The 19,300-nt window shown below is 44.5% G+C and overlaps 1 protein-coding gene across 7 annotated transcripts in view; it reads right to left on the bottom strand.

The window, feature by feature from the left end:
* The window catches only part of LOC119969682 (rho GTPase-activating protein 39-like), a 246,893-nt gene that overhangs the window by 93,492 nt on the left and 134,101 nt on the right, over nucleotides 1-19,300 (bottom strand). For 5 of the 7 annotated variants that reach the window (XM_038803653.1, XM_038803652.1, XM_038803658.1 and 2 more), the window contains one exon: nucleotides 10,598-11,035. In XM_038803653.1, coding sequence (XP_038659581.1) covers nucleotides 10,598-10,992 — 395 coding nt within the window. In that variant the 5' untranslated portion in view covers nucleotides 10,993-11,035. Of the gene's footprint in view, nucleotides 1-10,597; nucleotides 11,036-13,641; nucleotides 13,707-17,945; nucleotides 17,966-19,300 lie in introns of those variants that run through there. The other 2 variants (XM_038803657.1, XM_038803651.1) reach the window with 2 other exon arrangements.

The raw sequence follows: 19,300 nt of genomic DNA on the forward strand, positions 1-19,300 counted from the left end.
TGCACCTGGTGGCTACGCTTCGGACAGGACAGGATGAATGGACAGCACAAAGCACAACATAACAAAACTGACCACTTCACTAACAGACCACCCAGCACAATATAATTCTATTAACCAGGGAGGACACGTGGGCAGGGACAAAGGAAATCAATCTATAAAACTCCCATCATTAAAGTTTCATGACTGGTTATCCACTATTTATGCCTGCAATGGGATTTGCAGGAGGAACAGCACGACTAATGGGTCACATATATCTTAACTAGTAGCTTCGCCACAGGAATACTACAAATGCTGCCACCAGCATTCTCCACTGAACAGGAAATCTGTTCCACTGCACAAGTAATTTTCATACGGCTGCACGAACAAGACCACCACCCAGTCAAACAATGGAGCTATGAGTTTATGGTTCAACGCAAGTTCTTTCACTGACCAATCCTTCCCCTATACTAGACTGGAGGTCTGGAGGGATAGAATTGCCAGACAACAATGAAAGAATATTAAGCATTTTCCTTGATATAGTTTAGACTGGTGTGCAAGTCCATACTGGATGGTTGAAGTGTATTCTGCCCAATACTCTGTTGGTTGAGGGCTACAATATTTTTTGAGAATAATAAATTTACTATAACTTCTGCACAACCAACTAGAAGGAATTATAAATTAAAAGGTACTTAACAACAACTTGAGGGCACTGATTCCAGAGGGTTGGAGGAAGTTTCAGAGGTAAGGAGGGTGAAGGCCAAGGAGAGATGGGCCGGGGTATGCTCTCGGGACCTGGGTCCAAATCCTACCATGGCAGATGGTGAAATTTGAATTTGATAAAAACCTGGTATTTAATGATGAAACCATTATTGATTGTCATAAAAACCCTAATAAATGGTCACTCATGTCATCAAATCCGCCTTGAGAAAACGCCTCAAGTGTGTCAGGCTGCATCTCCGTTGGCACAGAGGACTGCACTGGTGCAGGAGAATGAATCAATTACAGGATGTGGGCTTTGCTGGCAAGACCAACATTTATTGCCCACCCCTAACTACCCTTGAACTGTGGTTTGGTAGGCTATTTCAGAGGACAGTTAAGTCATCCAAATTCCTGTGGATTTGACGACATGAGTGACAATTTATTAGGGTTTTTATGACAATCAATAATGGTTTCATCATTAAATACCAGATTTTTATCAAATTCAAATTTCACCATCTGCCATGGTGGGATTTGGACCCAGATCCCGAGAGCATTACCCTGGGCCTCTGGGTAACTAGCCCAGGGACAATACCACTCTGTCACGGGGCAGCACAGTGGGTTAGCCCTGCTGTATCACGGTGCCGAGGTCCCAGGTTCGATCCCGGCTCTGGGTCACTGTCCGTGTGGAGTTTGCACATTCTCCCCGTGTTTGCGTGGGTTTCGCCCCCACAACCCAAAAAAAACATGAATAAAAAAAATGTATAAACACCCTGTCCTACTTTATTGGGTGGAAGTCAACCTTTTCACTTCTGCATCCCCAAATACGTAGGTGTGGTAGGAGCAGGCTGCTACTCTGCTCCATGGCTTTTGCAGGCTAGGTGGATTGGCCACACTAAATTGCCCCTTAATTGGAAAAAATGAATTGGGTACTCTAAACTTTTTTTTTTTAAATACCACTCTGTTACTGCCTCCCCTCAAGTTAAAGAGTTAACGTCACACTAAAAAAAATTGTGCTTATTTGGCATACGTGTTTTCATGAGGGCCTCATGATCTTTGCCCTTCAGAGATGTATGACATTTAATATCAGATGTTGAAAGAGCAATGGCTGTTGCTCGTGGGCATGTATGATGACCGAGGAAGAGCATTTTGTAGCGTCTAAGAAAATTGGTACAGCTGTTGATAAGTTGCATTAATGGTGACCAGGTGTTTAGAAGTGGATCAGTATGAGGTAGTCCCTTGCTTCCCATGCATTATCTTCGATGACACAGCAGCAGGCCACTGATGTAGATCCTCTCCCACGTCACCCTCTCCATCCCCATTCTCATCAGATGAGACTTTTGCCTTCTCTTATCCCTTCAGGCTGATGCTGTCACCCCCTCTGCATGGTGATGTGCACAGGACACAATGACTACCTATTTTACTTCCAATAGGTCATACTGGACAACACCCCTAGTATGATCAAGGCAGTGGAAAGGCATTTTCAGCAGGCCAGTTTGCTTGCTCTATTAAGTTTCTTGTTTTGCCGTGACTGGCACTGAAACTGCTCTTCAGCCTCACAGGTTTCATCAGCCATGTGCGAAGAGGGTAGCCCTTTTCACCAAGGATTTATACCTTGATTTGTGGTCTTTCCAGAAACAAGAGCAGTACCTGCGAGTGGCGAAGCACATACTCATTCCAGCTGCTGCTGGAATAACGAGGGTACACCTGCAGGATTCACTTCTCGTAGTCACAGGTTCACTACACAATGAGCGAATAGAATCACTTTGTTAATGAACGTGGCAACTGCTTGGATGGTGTCCTGATGGCAACATGGGTGCAGCGTATTACACCCGGAACACTCAGAAAGCTGATACGGCTGTGAATACCATTGGCCTCTGGCCTAGCTGCCTTCATCCATCTGCAATCTCATGAATCCTCCAGCCCTCCTGTAGAGTACGTTTGCCTGACGAGCTACTTGGCAGATGTCACAGACGCCTCTAGTAGACCCCTGCAAGCAACTGGCTGCATAGAATTTATGAGCCTCCAATGCCACTGGCATAGGCAGGGTGCCCACCGTATCCTCATGGGCACAAATCCCACTGGATTAGGGCACATATTTCTGTGATGGACTCCCGAGAGAGGCTTAGTCTCTTCCGTGCACAGTCTCTGACGTTTGTAGTTATGTCATCCAGGTCCTGTAAACTAAAATCTCAGGAGATGCCGGGGCCTGCGTCTGCCTAAGCGTTGCTGCCTGCACTCCTGATATTGTGTTCTCTTCTGTTGTTGTTGCTGTTGGGCTGCCTGCACTGATCCGTGTATGGTGTTGATCTCCCCCAGCACTCGAGGATGAAGGAGTACATGGTGAATGATTCCGACTGTGCAACACCCACTTCCTCTCCTTTTATGCGGTCTCTGAAGTGCCCTCCATTTAGTGACTCAGATGTGTAATGCCAGTTGCATGAGTGGCCCCTTTGATCCTAGACTACCTGCTGCCACTTTAAATTTTGGAACCAGCGCATTCAGTTTAGATATTTCCTACCTGGGACTCTGTCCAGTGTCAGGTTATTAAGTTTGACCAGAGAGGCAAAGCAGCTCCCTATGACTCAGTCACCGGCAAGTCAAAACAGCTCTCACAGTGGATCAGGGAAACCATATAAAGAATTGTGCGACAGGCAGGTTATTGAAGGCACAGGAAACTCATTGATACGGCCGCTTCAAATCCTGGTGTATTACATTTAGATTGCATGCAAGCGATTTTGAAAATTTAATGAGGTTCCCAGCAATAAGAGGCACGTATTCCACATGCTTATAATAATAATCTTTATTAGTGTCACAAGTAGGCTTACATTAACACTGCAATGAAGTTACTGTGAAAATCCCCAAGTCGCCACATTCCGGTACCTGTTCGGGTACACAGAGGGAGAATTCAGGATGTCCAGTTCATCTAACAGCACGTCTTTCGGGACTTGTGGGAGGAAACTGGAGCACCCGGAGGAAACCCACGCAGACACGGGGAGAACGTGCAGACTCCGCACAGACAGCGACCCAAGACGGGAATCAAACCCAGGTCCCTGGAGCTGTGAAGCAACTGTGCTAACCACTGTGGCTATTGTTCTGCCCCTACCGCTTACAGAGTCTTGAACTATCTTCCCTCCAGGGTTCTAATGCATGGCCCATCACAGGATTCTCCAAGCCCATCCACTATCTTACCCATTCCAGTGGGCTCCCCAAAATCCATCCCCCAACGTTCTGCATCCCCATCAATTGCCTAATGCAAATACTTAAAAGAACTCGACTTCATCTTCAGGGGTTCAGGAGCAGCTCTCTCATCAATAATGGTACACAAGAAAATATCAAGTTACACGGGCAGAGTAGCCAACTTGGTATCAATTTTCTCGGGGCAGTGCAAGGAGCAGAGGAGGAAGAGACGGCACAGATAATGCGCTCATGAAATATTTGAAGCTTAAAACAATTATCTCACTCAAACTGCCACTCTGGTTTTCAAATCATACGGTGCTGTATTCTGGAGCAGAACAATTTTGGTCTTTGTTCTCTCATGTGCTCGCCACTGTAAACCATAACAAAGATTATTTATATTTAAAGAAACCTTATTTGTCACACAAACAGTTATGAAGTGGTTTCTGGCAAACTCTCTTTCCGCTCGTCATAATCAGTGCAATTTCTTCCAATCCTCAAGTGTGCAGGGAAGAGGTCAGTTCCCGGTGTCACATCATTTGAAATATCCTGGAATTCTTATGACCTACACAAAGCACCTTGTCCAAGTAGAACTGGATTGTGGCTGTCAATAAGCTCACTGATCTGACAGCAGCTTGTTAGATCAACATGACTTCATTATCAGAGATCAACTGCTCCCAGCTTCCAAAGAGGAGCAATTTATGTTTTGCATTTCTCTCACCTCTGGGAACGTGGAGGAAGAGGAAACTCCTCATTTTTAAGTTAGATCAGCATTGCATGAGTTTAGTTGATGAAATCTGACCATCACTGAAGCAGAGACTGCAGGATGCTCATGATGCAAACTGCAGGGTCGGGGTAAATGTCTTGGGCTACAAGAGCAGTGTAACTATACTTGGAGAAAGGGCACAGTGGAAAGCACTGGGACTGCGGCGCTGAGGACTTGGGTTCAAATCCCGGCCCTGGGTCTCTGTCCGTGTGGAGTTTGCACATTCTCCCCTTGTCTGCGTGGGTTTCACCCCCCATAACCCAAAGATTTCCAGGTTAGGTGGATTGGCCATGCTAAATTGCCCCTTAATTGGAAAAAAATATATAATTGGGTACTCTAAATTTTTAAAAAACCTATACTTGGAGAAACACCAAACGTAAATGGATAATAAACAGTTTATTAAAAAAACAAAGATATTCCCTTTGGTGAAGTAAAGGTGTACCAAATTCCATCCAAGTCCTCTATCATAGAACATACAGTGCAGAAGGAGGCCATTCGGCCCATCGAGTCTGCACCGACCCACTTAAGCCCTCACTTCCACCCTATCCCCGTAACCCGATAACCCCTCCCAACCTTTTTGGTCACTAAGGGCAATTTATCATGGCCAATCCAGCTAACCTGTCTTTGGACTGTGGGAGGAAACCGGAGCACCCGGAGGAAACCCACGCAGACACGGGGAGAACGTGCAGACTCCACACAGACGGTGACCCAGCAGGGAATCGAACCTGGGACCCTGGCACTGTGAAGCCACAGTGCTAATCACTTGTGCCACCGTGCTGCCCACTTGCTTTTCGCCACATTTGAAACGTAATACTTTTATCTGTGCAACGTTGCTAAATTTCACTTTCTAAACCTTGCCAGCAACCAATTGCATTTTTGAGGTGGCACGTTGGTTAGCACTGCTGCCTCACCGCTCCAGGGACCTGGGTTCAATCCCAGTCTCGGGTGAGTGCATGTGTGAAGTTTGCACTTTCTCCACGTGCCTGCGTGGGTTTCCTCCGGATGCTCTGGTTTCCTCCCACAGTCCAGAAATGTGTAGGTTAGGTGGATTGGCCGTGATAAATTGTCCTTAGTGTCCAAAAAAGTTTGGGTGGGGTTTCTGGATTACGGGGATAGGGTGGAGGTGGACCTAAGTAGGGTGCTCATTCCAAGGGCCGGTGCAGACTCGATGGGTTGAATGTCCTCCTTCTGCACTGTAAATGATACGCTCTATTTACATAGTAAAATGTCCCACGGTGCTTCACAGGATTCTTCACAAACATTGACACCAAGCCACACAAAGTTGTTCATCCATCATTAAGCTTCCATATTTAAACAACATTCACAAAACTGTACTTTTTCTCAATTGTTTCCTTCTTTTCTGTACCTGGTGGCACATTTTGTTACATTAAAGGTGCTGCATAAATTGTTATTACTGGCTCCAGAGATACTGCTGCCATCCCCGATGGCCATTCTTTTTTTTTATAAATTTAGATTAGCCAATTATTTTTTTCCAATTAAGGGGCAATTTAGCGTGGCCAATCCACCTACTTTGCACATTTTTGGGTTGTGGGGGCGAAACCCACGCAGACACGGGGAGAACGTGCAAACTCCACACGGACAGTGACCCAGAGCCGGGATCGAACCTGGGACCTCAGCGCCGTGAGGCGGTTGTGCTAACCACTAGGCCACCGTGCTGCCCTCCGATGGCCATTCTTGAGTTCAAACAGGAAATGGAGGGGCATTGTAAGTGAACGACATCTTCTCCCCCATCTGATATCCAGACATTCGCGCTTCCAGAGGGAATAGATTTTCACAGGCATTGGATAGGAATCAGAAACAGAAACCAAGACTGATGATTCCCATCCCTATCCCAAAGCTTTTGAGGCAAATTGTTACGCTCCAACAGCTACTTCAGTTACGATTAATTATCCCACACAGACACGAGTTCAAACATGTGACCTCAGTAAGTCGTGTAGCTCAGTATTAAGCCACATGGTAAATTTATCCATGCTGGCACAGCTGTTAAGTTGTTGGGCTAATTGAGCTAAACCAGCCCCAATACAACAGCATAACTAATTTAATTCCGAATAAAATATTTGTAATGGTGAAAATGTTTAACAGCAGAGCACAATTCTGAATACAATTTTCTACATTTAGTAGAATGGGGCTGGTTTAGCTCACTGGGCTAAATTGCTGGCTTTTAAAGCAGACCAAGCAGGCCAGCAGCACGGTTCGATTCCCGTACCAGCCTCCCCGGACAGGTGCCGGAATGTGGCGACTAGGGGCTTTTCACAGTAACTTCATTGAAGCCTACTCGTGACGATAAGCGATTTTCATTTTTTCAGCTAGCGAATTTTGGGTGGGGTGTTGGTGAGGAACGAGGAGAAAAAGAAGGGGAGGTGGAGAAAACTGTCTACCTACATGTAGAAAACACAAACACACAACCTGGCACCGTTGTAGAAGCAACGCCACTGCACAGGCGGTAGTGGTTCAAGAGGAAGGCCCAACCACACCCACTCAGGACAACCAGGGGCCAGTAAATGTGGTTGAGCCAGAATCACCCATATCCAAAAATATCTCAAACGTGAACTAGGAAAGGTTGAGCAAGACGGGAGGAAATGATGCAAGCGTGAGCAGAGAGGAAGAGAGGAAAATCACCTCATTGCATGCTGGAAGATGTCAACAGTGTTACCAACATGTAGGCCACAATAACCAGCGCACTGATGCTCGGTTTGGGTTACCCGGGGCCACTCAGCTCCAGGCTTCAATGCGGCCTTGGCCCAAACATAGACAAAAGAATTAGAGTGAGGGGAGGTGGGAATGACTGCTCTCCACATCCAGGCAGCAACTGACCGAGTGTGGCAACAAAGATCCCGAGTAAAAGGGCAGCACGGTGGCGCAGTGGGTTAGCCCTGCTGTCTCACGGCGCCGAGATCCCAGGTTCGATCCCGGCTCTGGGACACTGTCCGTGTGGAGTTTGCACATTCTCCTCGTGTTCGCGTGGGTTTCGCCCCCACAACCCGAAGATATACAGGCTAGGTGGATTGGCCACGCTAAATTGCCCCTTAATTGGAAAAAATTAATTGGGTACTCTAAATAATAAAAGAAAAGATCCCAAGTAAAATTTAAATTCAGCGGGAATCAGGGTGAAAATTCTCCTCTGGTTGGAGTCTGAACTAACGCAAACAAAGATGACTGTGATTGTGGGAGATCAATCGCCTGAGCCCCAGGAGATTACTGCAGAAGTTCCTCTGGCTGGGGACCAAGAGTCAACCAATTTCAGCAGTTTCAAAAATAACCTTCCATCAGGCCAAAAGTGCGGATGTGTGCTGATACTTTTCAGTACCATTCATGACACCTCCTATTCTGACTCAGCAAGACCTCGACAATATACAGGCTTAGGCTGATCAGTGCAATGATCACACCACACAAATATCAGACAATTCTGCGTGGAGTTTGCACAATCACCCCGTGTTAACGTGGGTTTAACCCCACAACCCAAAAATTGTGCAGACTAGGCAGATTGGCCACGCTAAATTGCCCCTTAATTGGAAAAAATTTATTCGGTACTCCAAATTTTTTTAAAATGTCAGACAAAGACCATTTCCAACAAGAGGGGGAGTCTAACTACTTTCCCTTAACATTGAACAGAATTACCGAACTCCCCCACCATCAACATCCTGGGGGTGAACACTGGCAAGAAAAACGTAACTGGGCCAACCACACAAATACTGTGGCTGAAAGAGGTCAGAGATTGGGAATTCTGTGACAACTCACTCCTATTTGTCTGGGTGAGTGCAGCTCCGGCAACACTTAACAAGAACTTGACATCGCCCAGGACAAAAGAGCGCATTTGATCCTCAAGCCATCCACCAGTTTGAACATTTATTCCACCCACCACCAGTACACACAGGGGCAGCACGGCAGCATTGTGGATAGCACAATCGCTTCACAGCTCCAGGGTCCCAGGTTCGATTCCAGCTTGGGTCACTGTCTGTGCGGAGTCTGCACGTTCTCCCCGTGTGTGCGTGGGTTTCCTCCGGGTGCTCCGGTTTCCTCCCACAGTCCAAAGATGTGCAGGTTAGGTCGATTGGCCATGATAAATTGCCCTTAGTGTCCAAAATTGCCCTTAGTGTTGGGTGGGGTTACTGGGTTATGGGGATAGGGTGGAGTTGTTGACCTTGGGTAGGGTGCTCTTTTCAAGAGCCGGTGCAGACTCGATGGGCTGAATGGCCTCCTTCTGTACTGTAAATTCTATGATTCTATGCACTGCAGCAATTCACCTAGGCTCATTTAACAGCATCTTAAAAATCCACCACCTCTGCAAGCTCCCCTCTAAACCACTGACTTGGAACTGTATCGCTGTTTAGTCACTGTCGTTGTGTGGTTAGGGAAGGAGGTCTTGACCCAGTGTATCTGCACTGTGGAGCTACAGCAGATCAAGGAGACAGTTCACCATCAACTTCTCAAGAGCAATTAATGATGGGCAACAAATACTGGCCTTGCCAGAGATGCTCAAATCCCATGAAAAGTATTTTTAAAATGTTTAGTGACATTGGTCCAAGCAGTGAAAGAGGATAGTGACAGGGTTCACAGGCTGAACCTTGTGAAAATGATTTGGGGCCTGGTAGCAATATTAACAGAGGTCTGGATAAGAGTGGTTTAATCTTGGTCACCAACTCGATATGGACAAATGCTCAATGTAGAGGGAAATGGAGCAGAGATAGGAGAGTTTAAAAAGTAAAGCTGGGGACAAAATAACTCTTGGACAATGCTGTTGCTTGATGTTTTGCTGAATGATGTCCAGCAGAGATAATATTTTTTTAATTCTTTCACAAGATGTGGGTATCATTGGTTGGGCCAGCATTTATTGCCTAGCCCTAATTGCCCTCAAGCAGGGTGCGGTGAACTGCCTTCTTGAACCATGGTAATTCCACAGTATAGATGCATCCATGGTGCTGTTAGGAAGGGGGTTATTGACCCAAGGAGAGAGAAGGAACAGTGATACAGTTCCAAGTCAGGATGATGTGTCGGTTGATGGGGAAGTAGCAGGTAATGGTGTTCCTCTGTGACTGCTGCCCTTGTTCTTCCAGGTGGTGGAGGTCAGAGGTTTGAAACGTGGTAATGATGGAGCGTTGTTGAGTTGCTGCAGTGCATCTTGTCGCTGGGATACACCTCTGTAATTGTGCATCAGTGGAAGAGGGAGGAATATCCAGTCAAATTCCAAAACATTTCTCCTAAACACAATTAAATTTAATGTGAAGCCTTTAAATGTGCAATTTGAGTTTGTTTCTGGGTCATTAACGGCAGAATATAAACAGCAGAGTTTCACCTGTATATTTCAAAACACCAGTATCGGATTAAATCAGGAGCAGAGCATTAAGCTCAAATTTCAATTCAGCTTTGAACTACATTTAATAAAATTACGCATCCGTTAACTAAGTCCATTAATGACATTTATCTTGACATGTATTTACTGCATTGATTTCTTCTGTTCAAAAAAATTAAATGTGATTTAAAAGTAAATGGACAATTTAACAGTCTGCCGTGTTTCAGAGAATGTTCAAAAAACAGCACTTTCAACATCAGGATGGTCATTCCCAGCCCAGAAATATCCAACAGGCGGCATTCGCATCACAACATCCAAATATTGACTGAACAGACCCAGGGTTTGGTCTCAATAACCTGCCCCAAAAACCCAAACCAAGTGTTCAGAAGTGGTGTTCAGGATTTAATTTTCTGCCTGTGTTTATTGTCTTGTGTTCCACTAGAATGCCAACTCACAGGCAGCCTGATTAAAGACTGAAACTGCCACATTTCTCCACCTGATTCCACGCATCCTGGGCGATCTCCAATGGTAGAGTAAATGCTGCAGCCAAGATAAAGGGGCACAATCTCTTTAAAACTGATCTTCCGGGCGGCACAGTGGCACAACTGTTAGCACTGTTGCCTCACGGCGCCAAGGACCTGGATTCGAGAGGGGAAATCAGACCTTACCTTCCACATTCCTTCCTACTCATTGAATTCTGCAGATCTTGGGCAATCCCGACAGCCTCATTCCCTTTCTCTGTATCCTGGATTCCCAGCAACTGGGCCGAAAAAGCACGGCCCTCACCAACGGAATGACTTCGGGTGTGAGCGCTGTCTCCAGGCTGCTGTCCCCGGCTTTCTGATTGAGAATTGCGCTTCATTGCTTGAAGCCGTGCCAGGGGAACAACATCACAGTTCTGTGGCCGGTGCCAGACCGTTTGCTTGGAAAGAGCATTGTAGTAATAGAACCGGTTGTTGTTCTGGTCAAATAGCTCCCACCACTGGTTCTCGCTCGACTGCCTGATGCGCATACGTTGCGGTGGATCCCAACCACACTCGCCGGTCACCAAGTTAACGTACATGCGTTCACGTGTTCGAGGTTCAATAATCTCCACCCAATCAGTGCTGAAGAGAAAAAGAAATGGTGAAATAAATACATTAACTTTAAGTAACTTGCTTCTGATTTAAAGCACAGAAACATGCCATTTGGCAAACCTGGTCAATGCCAGTGTTTATGCTTCACATGAGCACCCTTGCACCCTACGACATCCAACCCCATCAACATAACCTTCTATTCCTTCGCTTTTAGTTAGCTGTTTCTGAACTAGTCCCTCCCAAACTCAAATGCAGAGTAGCCTCAACTCCACTGTGTCGAGTGTAATTAAAACTCAATTTACGAAGCAGTGTAGATAACACAAAAGAAGCATTACAATCAATTTCTTCCTGGAATTGTTTTTTTAAAAAAAAATAGTGGGGCAAGTGATCACATCCCTTTGATGCCTGTTCCAAATCAACCTCAACAGAAGGCATTTGCAGACCATTCAACTTCTGCATCCATCATATATGCATCTGACCTTATGCTATCATAAATGGGATCAATGTATGGAAAGCTTGTCCACCCTTCCTTTTAGTTTGTTTCAGAGCAGACTCATTTACTAACCTATGGGCACACAGTAGCAGGGACCCGGGTTCGATCCCGGCTTGGGTCACTGCCTGTGCAGAGTCTACATATTCTCCCAGTGTTTGTGTGGGTTCCCTCCGGGTGCTCCAGTTTCCTCCAACAAATCCCGAAAGACGTGCTTGTTAGGTGAATTGGATGTTCTGAATTCTCCCTCTGTGTACCCGAACAGGCGCCGCAGTGTGGCGATGAGGGGATTTTCATAGTAACCTCATTGCAGTGTTAATGTAAGCCGATGGGCTTCAGTACCACACCTTATATTTTCCCAAAGGCACCAATAGCATGTTAAGGGGGCTGTTTATTTATAGTCTCCAATTACAGTAAATAAGTTGAAGTGGAAATTACAGGAAAGAGAGTAAATACCATCCATCAAACCCTCTATAATGGCACAAAAATAGATTAAGGGTGTATACTACATGTCACAGAAAGACACAGTAGAGTAAGATCAACAACTGAGCTGTTCAAAATAATTGATCATGATGACAGTGATGGATATCTGTGCTACTTCTTCAAAGTTATATAGGACAAAAGATATACATCCAGGATAAAATAACCTATTTGATCCACACTCCATCAGCCACCCAAAACGTTACCACCAACGCATAATGGCTGCAGTATGTACCATGTACAAGACACACTGCAGCAACTCACTAAGCCCTTCCAAGAAAATGACTCACAATTATTGTCTTAAGTGCAATTGGGTATAGACAAAAAAATATTGGCCTCGTCAGGGACACATTCACATTCCATGAACTATTAAAAAGATTACTAATCAAAATGTGCACCTCAAATATTCTTTCCAGGAAACACTTCAGTTCCAACCTAGGAGTATATAGTGTCTAAGAAGCCGAGATAAATCCCAGTATATACCCGAGGTGACTTTCTCGGTAGGTGAAGAGAAGCCATTCAAAGCAATGCCTGTATTGAAAGGTGGACCATTATCAGCCGTGGCTCAGCTGACAGCACTTTCATCCCTACATTACAAGGTTCTTGGTTCAAGTCCCACTATAGGGCTTCTGCACAAAATTAAGGTTGACACTTCTTGTGCAAGACCAAGGGAGTGTTGTACAGTCAGAGAGCTTCACAGTCTGTTAGATGAGGCAATAACATAGGCCCCATCTGCCCCCTCAGGTGGATGTGAAATATTCCACGGCAGCATTTTGAGGAAGAATTAAAGCAGATAATCATGATTATGTGATCTTCTTTCTGACTAATTCATGCAGTCTTGGAGAGAAATGAAAATTCAAAGTAAGGACTAATGAGGTGATGGTGTGAACAAAGAAATAGAAGACTTTTTCAAAATTAAGGGGCAATTTAGCGTGACAAAATCTACCTACCCTGCACATCTTTGGGTTGTGAGGATGAAATCCACGCAAACACGGGGAGAATGTGCAAACTCCACACGGACAATGACCCAGAGCCGGGATCGAATCTGGGACCTCGGTGCTGTGAGGCAGCTGTGTTAACCACTGTGCCACCTTGCTGCACAGAAATAGAAGATTGATAGACAATAGTCAAACACAAGGAATTAAGGGTGGGATTGTTCAGGGAGCATGATAAAATCTTGCATGGAATCCTGCATCCTGGAAACGGACAAAATGACAATTTGAGCAATCATGAGGTCAAGGAAGTGAGGTTGGAAGATCAGTAGAGGATCAAGGAGAAGATGGGTTTCATATGTCGAGATGGAAACGGAGGAGACAAAGCAGAGAATTGCATAAATCGGCTTCGGCTGACAGAGGGAAAGCTTAATTTTGGAAGATTGTCAATGGCAGAGGCAGCAGAGGCTAAGATATAGACTTAATTTTGGGTAAAAAGATTTCATGAGTTCATTCTATTTAAAGTCAAGGTGAGGATGGGGAATATGGAGCAGAGGACATAGCAAGAAAAGGAGTGGCCTCTAAATATGGGAAGATTATGAGAACAGTTCATCAAGCCCCGTGTAGCCATGGAGATTACCAAGTCAGCCACTAACCATACAATCACTTGTAAAATGAAAGAAAAAAACAAATTGGATGCACTACTCCAAATGCAATGCTAAAGTCTATGTAACCTCAGTATAGTAGTCTGATGTACTAATCTTGCACTTGATGGTTCATGCATCGCAATCACATTTTTTCCCCTTTCCCCATCGCCACCTCGCGTTGCGGAGGGAACCTGTAATGAATGATCAACAATTACTTCCACGTTCCTTTCCGGACCTGTTAACTTCAACAGGTTGTCATGCTTGGTGTTAATGTGCCCAGTTTCCCCCATCCTCAAAATGTACAACACTACATCTGGTCTATATGTGGTTATCCTTAAATATCATCGATTTGATGGAAATCTGAAGATTGTACCATTTCTATTCCATCCAGGTCATGAATACAATGAATAGCATGGAGCTTTGGGGAACTCCAACACCGCCAAGCTTCAATGCCCTGCCTGTTAGATCCCAATCAATTGCCTATCCAACATGACATTTACGTCCAATAATTCCATATGAATATCATTTTACCTCATAAATGCCTGTGTGATTACTCATCCACATGCAATATTCATCACACTGGTCAGATCTTCAGTCAGGTTAGTAAAAACAGGGTTGATGTTTCCTGAAACAATGTAGGGAATCCCCAACAACTGCCAAACTTTCCAAGTGCTTGTAAATCACATGCTGTGCAAAAGTCTCCCAACGGCTTGCTCACAATCGATATCAAACTCTCAGACCTGTAAGTTGTGGAATCTGATTTCTTCCCTCCTTAAATGATAGGAGCACATCAGCTTCCATCCAAACCACAGCAACTCGATCAGACCCCCTAACTATGGAGCGAGTGGCCCATATACAAGGTATCTATTTGCTTCAGCACAGTAGGGCAAATGAAACAAGCTACTTCAGCAGCTTTAAATACTTTTTCAGTAATAACTGTATACTGAAATAATTTTAGCTGCAAACCTATCCTGGACTATCAAGATTTTAATACTATCCGCCATGAGAAGTAATGTAAATTATCGATTTAGCTGATTGGGATTTGCTGTTTCCTCACACCTAACTTCCCCCAAATAATCTACTGAGAAAATGCAGTGTTTCAATTGTTTTCTGACTTCATAACTGAAAAACTTTCACAACAGTACCAGTTTCCATTATCCGTTTTCCCAACTACTGATGTTATTTTTAGCATATAGTATTTAATTCCACTCTCCTGGCAACTGTACCTCTTGTACTTAATACAATAATAGATGCTGGATTTCCACGTGAACCTGCCTAATTAGTCATTCAGGCATCATTTCACCATGAACCTTTCTTTTTACGTTGGACATGTACAAGGCCCCATTGTTGATCAGCACAGATTAGCCATTCTTTCCAAACAGCTTCCTTCAAATTCTGTTACATTTATGCAAATCCAGCTCCGCAGACATCAGCTACTAATGTTACATTATTAGCATTAATTTTCACAAACTCTAACATTACAATGACCACCATTTTCCAAATGTTCACATAAAAGGATGCTGGATATATCTGCAGGACTATTTCAAGAGTTCTAAAACTCATTCAATATCCTTTATAGAATAGATTCACGAACAGACGGAATAAGGAAGCAATTATTATTTTTTTTAAATTTAGAGTACCCAATTGTTTTTCATCCAGTTAAGGGGCAATTTAGCATGGCCAATCCACCTACCCTGCACATCTTTTTTGGGTTGTGGGAGTGACTCACGTAGGCACAGGGAGAATGTGCAAACTCCACACGGACAGTGACCCAGGGCCCATGATCGAACCCGGGTCCTTTGCGCTGTGGGACAGCAGTGCTAACCACTGTGCCACCCTACGGAAGCAATTATTAACAAGTGTCAGCAAACTCTCCTGCCTTCTTTGGACCTCAACTACCAACGATCAAAACATCGCCCAATACAGCAATACTGTGATTCTTACTCTCTTACAATCACTCTAGGATGATCTGAAGAGTAGCCATGGACCTGAAGGGCCAAACAAGGGCCTGCACCATAATGACACAATGCAGTTTTGGCAAAGAGTGCGAGCTACAGACAGATCAAGCGGTGGACAGCTGTTAGTCATTCAGTCTGACTGGCTGAACCTTATAAGCCTATGGATTTGAAGGTTCAGGAGTGCTCGTTCGACAGGAGAGCAGAGGCCATCTCGGATCGGAGAGGCACAAATTGTTGAAAATGGAAACAAGGAGGAAAATCTTGACAAGTTCCCCCAGCTTTGTGGCTGCAGTGTTTGACAAAACATACAATACTGTGAGCTGCAGGAGGGTTAAAGCAGCTTTAGTCAGCTACTTCCTACAGACACACAGCACCAGTGCTATTAAAATGCACTTTAATAATAAACTATTATATAAATCATGTATGCAGAAAATTATGACTTATGTTTAATTGGCTCAAACATTATACTTTTTAAGAAATACACTAATGCCAAAATCGAGATGTTAAGACACGTTAATGCTGGTATCTGGATTTTCCTAATCCCTTAAACTAGACTCCATGAAGACATAATTTATTTTTCACTAAGAATGTTGCGCCATGTTTGGCTTGTTGAAACTGGAGTTGCAGAGATATTCTCAGTCATATCCTGTATCCAGAGGGTAATTAAAAACACCTCAGATCTGACTCAGTTTTTAGCAAATGTCACTGTTTCATGGAGCACCTTCACAAACTGGCTTCACAGAAGGGGAGATTGGTCTGAAAGCTAGGAATGAAAAGAAACCCCAAAGCACTTTCCATCTATATTAATGATGTGGAGATGCCAGCGTTGGACTGGGGTGAGCACAGGAAGAAGTCTTACAACACCAGGTTAAAGGCCAACAGGTTTGTTTCAAACACGAGCTTTCGGAGCGCGGCTCCTTCCTCAGGTGAATGGAGAGGTATGTTCCAGAAACATTCATATGGACAAAGTCAGAGATGCCAGACAATGCTTGGAATGCAAGCATTACAGATCCAGAGATAGGGGGTAATCCCAGGTTAAAGAGGTGTGAATTGTCTCAAGCCAGGACAGTTGGTAGGATTCCGCAAGTCCAGGCCAGATGGTGGGGAGTGGATGTAATGCGACATGAATCCAAGATCCCGGTTGAGGCCGCACTCATGCGTGCGGAACTTAGCTGTAAGTTTTTGCTCGGCAATTCTGCGTGTCCTGAAGACCGCCTTGGATAATACTTACCCGGAGATCAGAGGCTGAATACCCTTGACTGCTAAAGTGCTCTCCGACTGGAAGGGAACATTCCTGCCTGGTGATTGTCGCACAATGCCTGTTCATTCATTGTCGCAGTGTCTGCATGGTCTCGCCAATGTACCACACTTCGGGACATCCTTTCCTGCAGCGTAAGAGGTAGACTACATTGGTCGAGTCGCACGAGTATGTGCCGCGTACCTGGTGGGTGGTGTTTCCACATGTAATGGTGGTATCTATATTAAAGCTGGTGGACTGGGGTAGGCACAGTAATAAGTCTTACAACGCCAGGTTAAAGTCCAACAGGTCTGTTTCGAATCACTAGCTTGCGGTGACAGCTGATGAAGGGGCTGCATTCCAAAAGCTAGTGATTCCAAACAAACTTGTTGGACTTTAACCTGGTGTTATAAGACTTCTTTCTGCATCTACATTAAGTACAACCTATATTCACTTCAGTTTATTATTGTGAAGCACGTCTCAGAGGTAAAGAGATCATAGAATTTACAGTGCAGAAGGAGGCATCGAGTCTGCACCGGCTACTGGAAAGAGCACCCTACCCAAGGTCAACACCTCTACCCTATCCCCATAACCCAGTAACCCCACACAACACTAAGGGCAATTTTGGACACTAAGGGCAATTTATCATGGCCAATCCACCTAACCTGCACATCTTTGGACTGTGGGAGGAAACCGGAGCACCCGGAGGAAACCCACGCACACGCGGGGAGGATATGCAGACTCCGCACAGACAGTGACCCAAGCCGGAATCAAACCTGGGACCCTGGAGCTGTGAAGCGATTTTGCTATCCACAATGCTACTGTGCTGCCCGCACGGTAGCATTGAAGAACAATAATTCAATATTGACACACTGGAAAGAAAAATTGACGGACAGTTCTGCTTCCAACATTGGGAAAGCTTTTTGTTTTAAATTGCAGCACAGACACGATCAAAATCAGGTGATATTGAATTCAACACTACAAACCATGTTCGCAAACAAATATAAACTTTGCAGCAACCTCCATAACATTTTGCTTCTCTAGTTATACTGTCCACTAAAAACCAGACAACAGAAAACTACCGCTAGTGAAATGAATACCCCCAGTGAGGGGAAGCAATCATGAAGACATTTATTTACTGTCTAAGTCAGAGAACATTATATATTCAGACAAGAGACTGTAACTCTATACCTTACCATCAAAACCTACTTCAAGAAATTACAACATTCACGTCACCAATTTTTTAAGTTGCTGCTTTTCAAATGTACCTGGGCTTCAAAATCAAGTGTGATTCGGATAGCTCGGTGAAGTGGACCAGGCTGTCATTATTACATGGCCATATTTCATTCTGAGTAGCTAGCTGCGCAACGCAGAAGGTTGCAAATGGCATATCCTGTACAAGGGATGAAAAAAAAATCATCGACTCGCAACAAGTCGAGGCATGTCTCAAGCCAGGACTGATGCAATCCTCAGCATTCCTCAAACACAAGCATAATCATAGAATTTACAGGGCAGAAGGAGGCCATTCGGCCCATCAAGTCAGGCGTAACAATGCATTATCAGTTACTTAAAAGTCTAGCAATTACACCATTCTGCTGTGGCTTTTAGTTCAGGAATACTCATGGGGGGAAAACATTTTTTGAGAGAAACAGATAGATTGTGTAGAACATACACAGCCCGTCACATTCTAATGGCCAATTGACTAGATCCTTCCTGACTGAATTTAAAATTCCTTCCAAACTCCAGTCTTCTATTGGTTTATTTCTCATTCCCACACTGGGCCCTCTCCATTTGAAATGAAATGAAAATCGCTTATTGTCATTTATACCCATTTATTCAATTACAGTGTGGTATATAGCACTACGAGATCAAAGAGAGAAAAACAAAATTTAAAATAATGGCTGAAGCAAGAGGAGACAGGATGTGCACCTCAGAATTTTCAAAATGTGTTCTTTCATTAGAATGCAAGTGAGTTCCATTTGGAAACCAGAGCTCAATATTTTCCCATCTCTGGACTTTCCTTACTTCTCTTCCTGCAAGTGTTGGTCCGTGCTGGGATATAATTGTACCATGATTGGCTTATGGGTCAATATACAACTTCCCCCAACTACCTCCATTACCCTTCTAACGATCAGCAGTGCACAAAATTCCCCTGTGCATTCCAGATGGGAATGGAAGATACTGTGTCAATAATGTGGTTTTCATAGTTTCCACAGCGGTTTGGTCTAAATTGCCAGCCCGAATTGAAAGGCAGCTGCTCTAATATATACATTGGGCACTCCCGGTGAAGCTGCAGTTGAAGGGATCCAATCGCGATGGAATCGAGATTTACAGGGCATAGTTTCAGAATAAGGAATCGCTATTTGGGATGGAGATGAAGGCGAATTTCTTCTCTCAGGAGTCTTTGGAGTTCCGAATCCCAGCGTGTACAAGAGGCTGTGTCATTGAATATATTCAAGACTGGCGATATTCTGCCACAGAATGATGTCATTTTGGGCACGAATCACGGGGTGATTCCCACCGGGTGCATCGGCATGATTCAGATCACAGT

This window comes from Scyliorhinus canicula, chromosome 7 (genome assembly GCF_902713615.1).
Source record: "Scyliorhinus canicula chromosome 7, sScyCan1.1, whole genome shotgun sequence".
Lineage (NCBI taxonomy): Eukaryota > Metazoa > Chordata > Chondrichthyes > Carcharhiniformes > Scyliorhinidae > Scyliorhinus > Scyliorhinus canicula.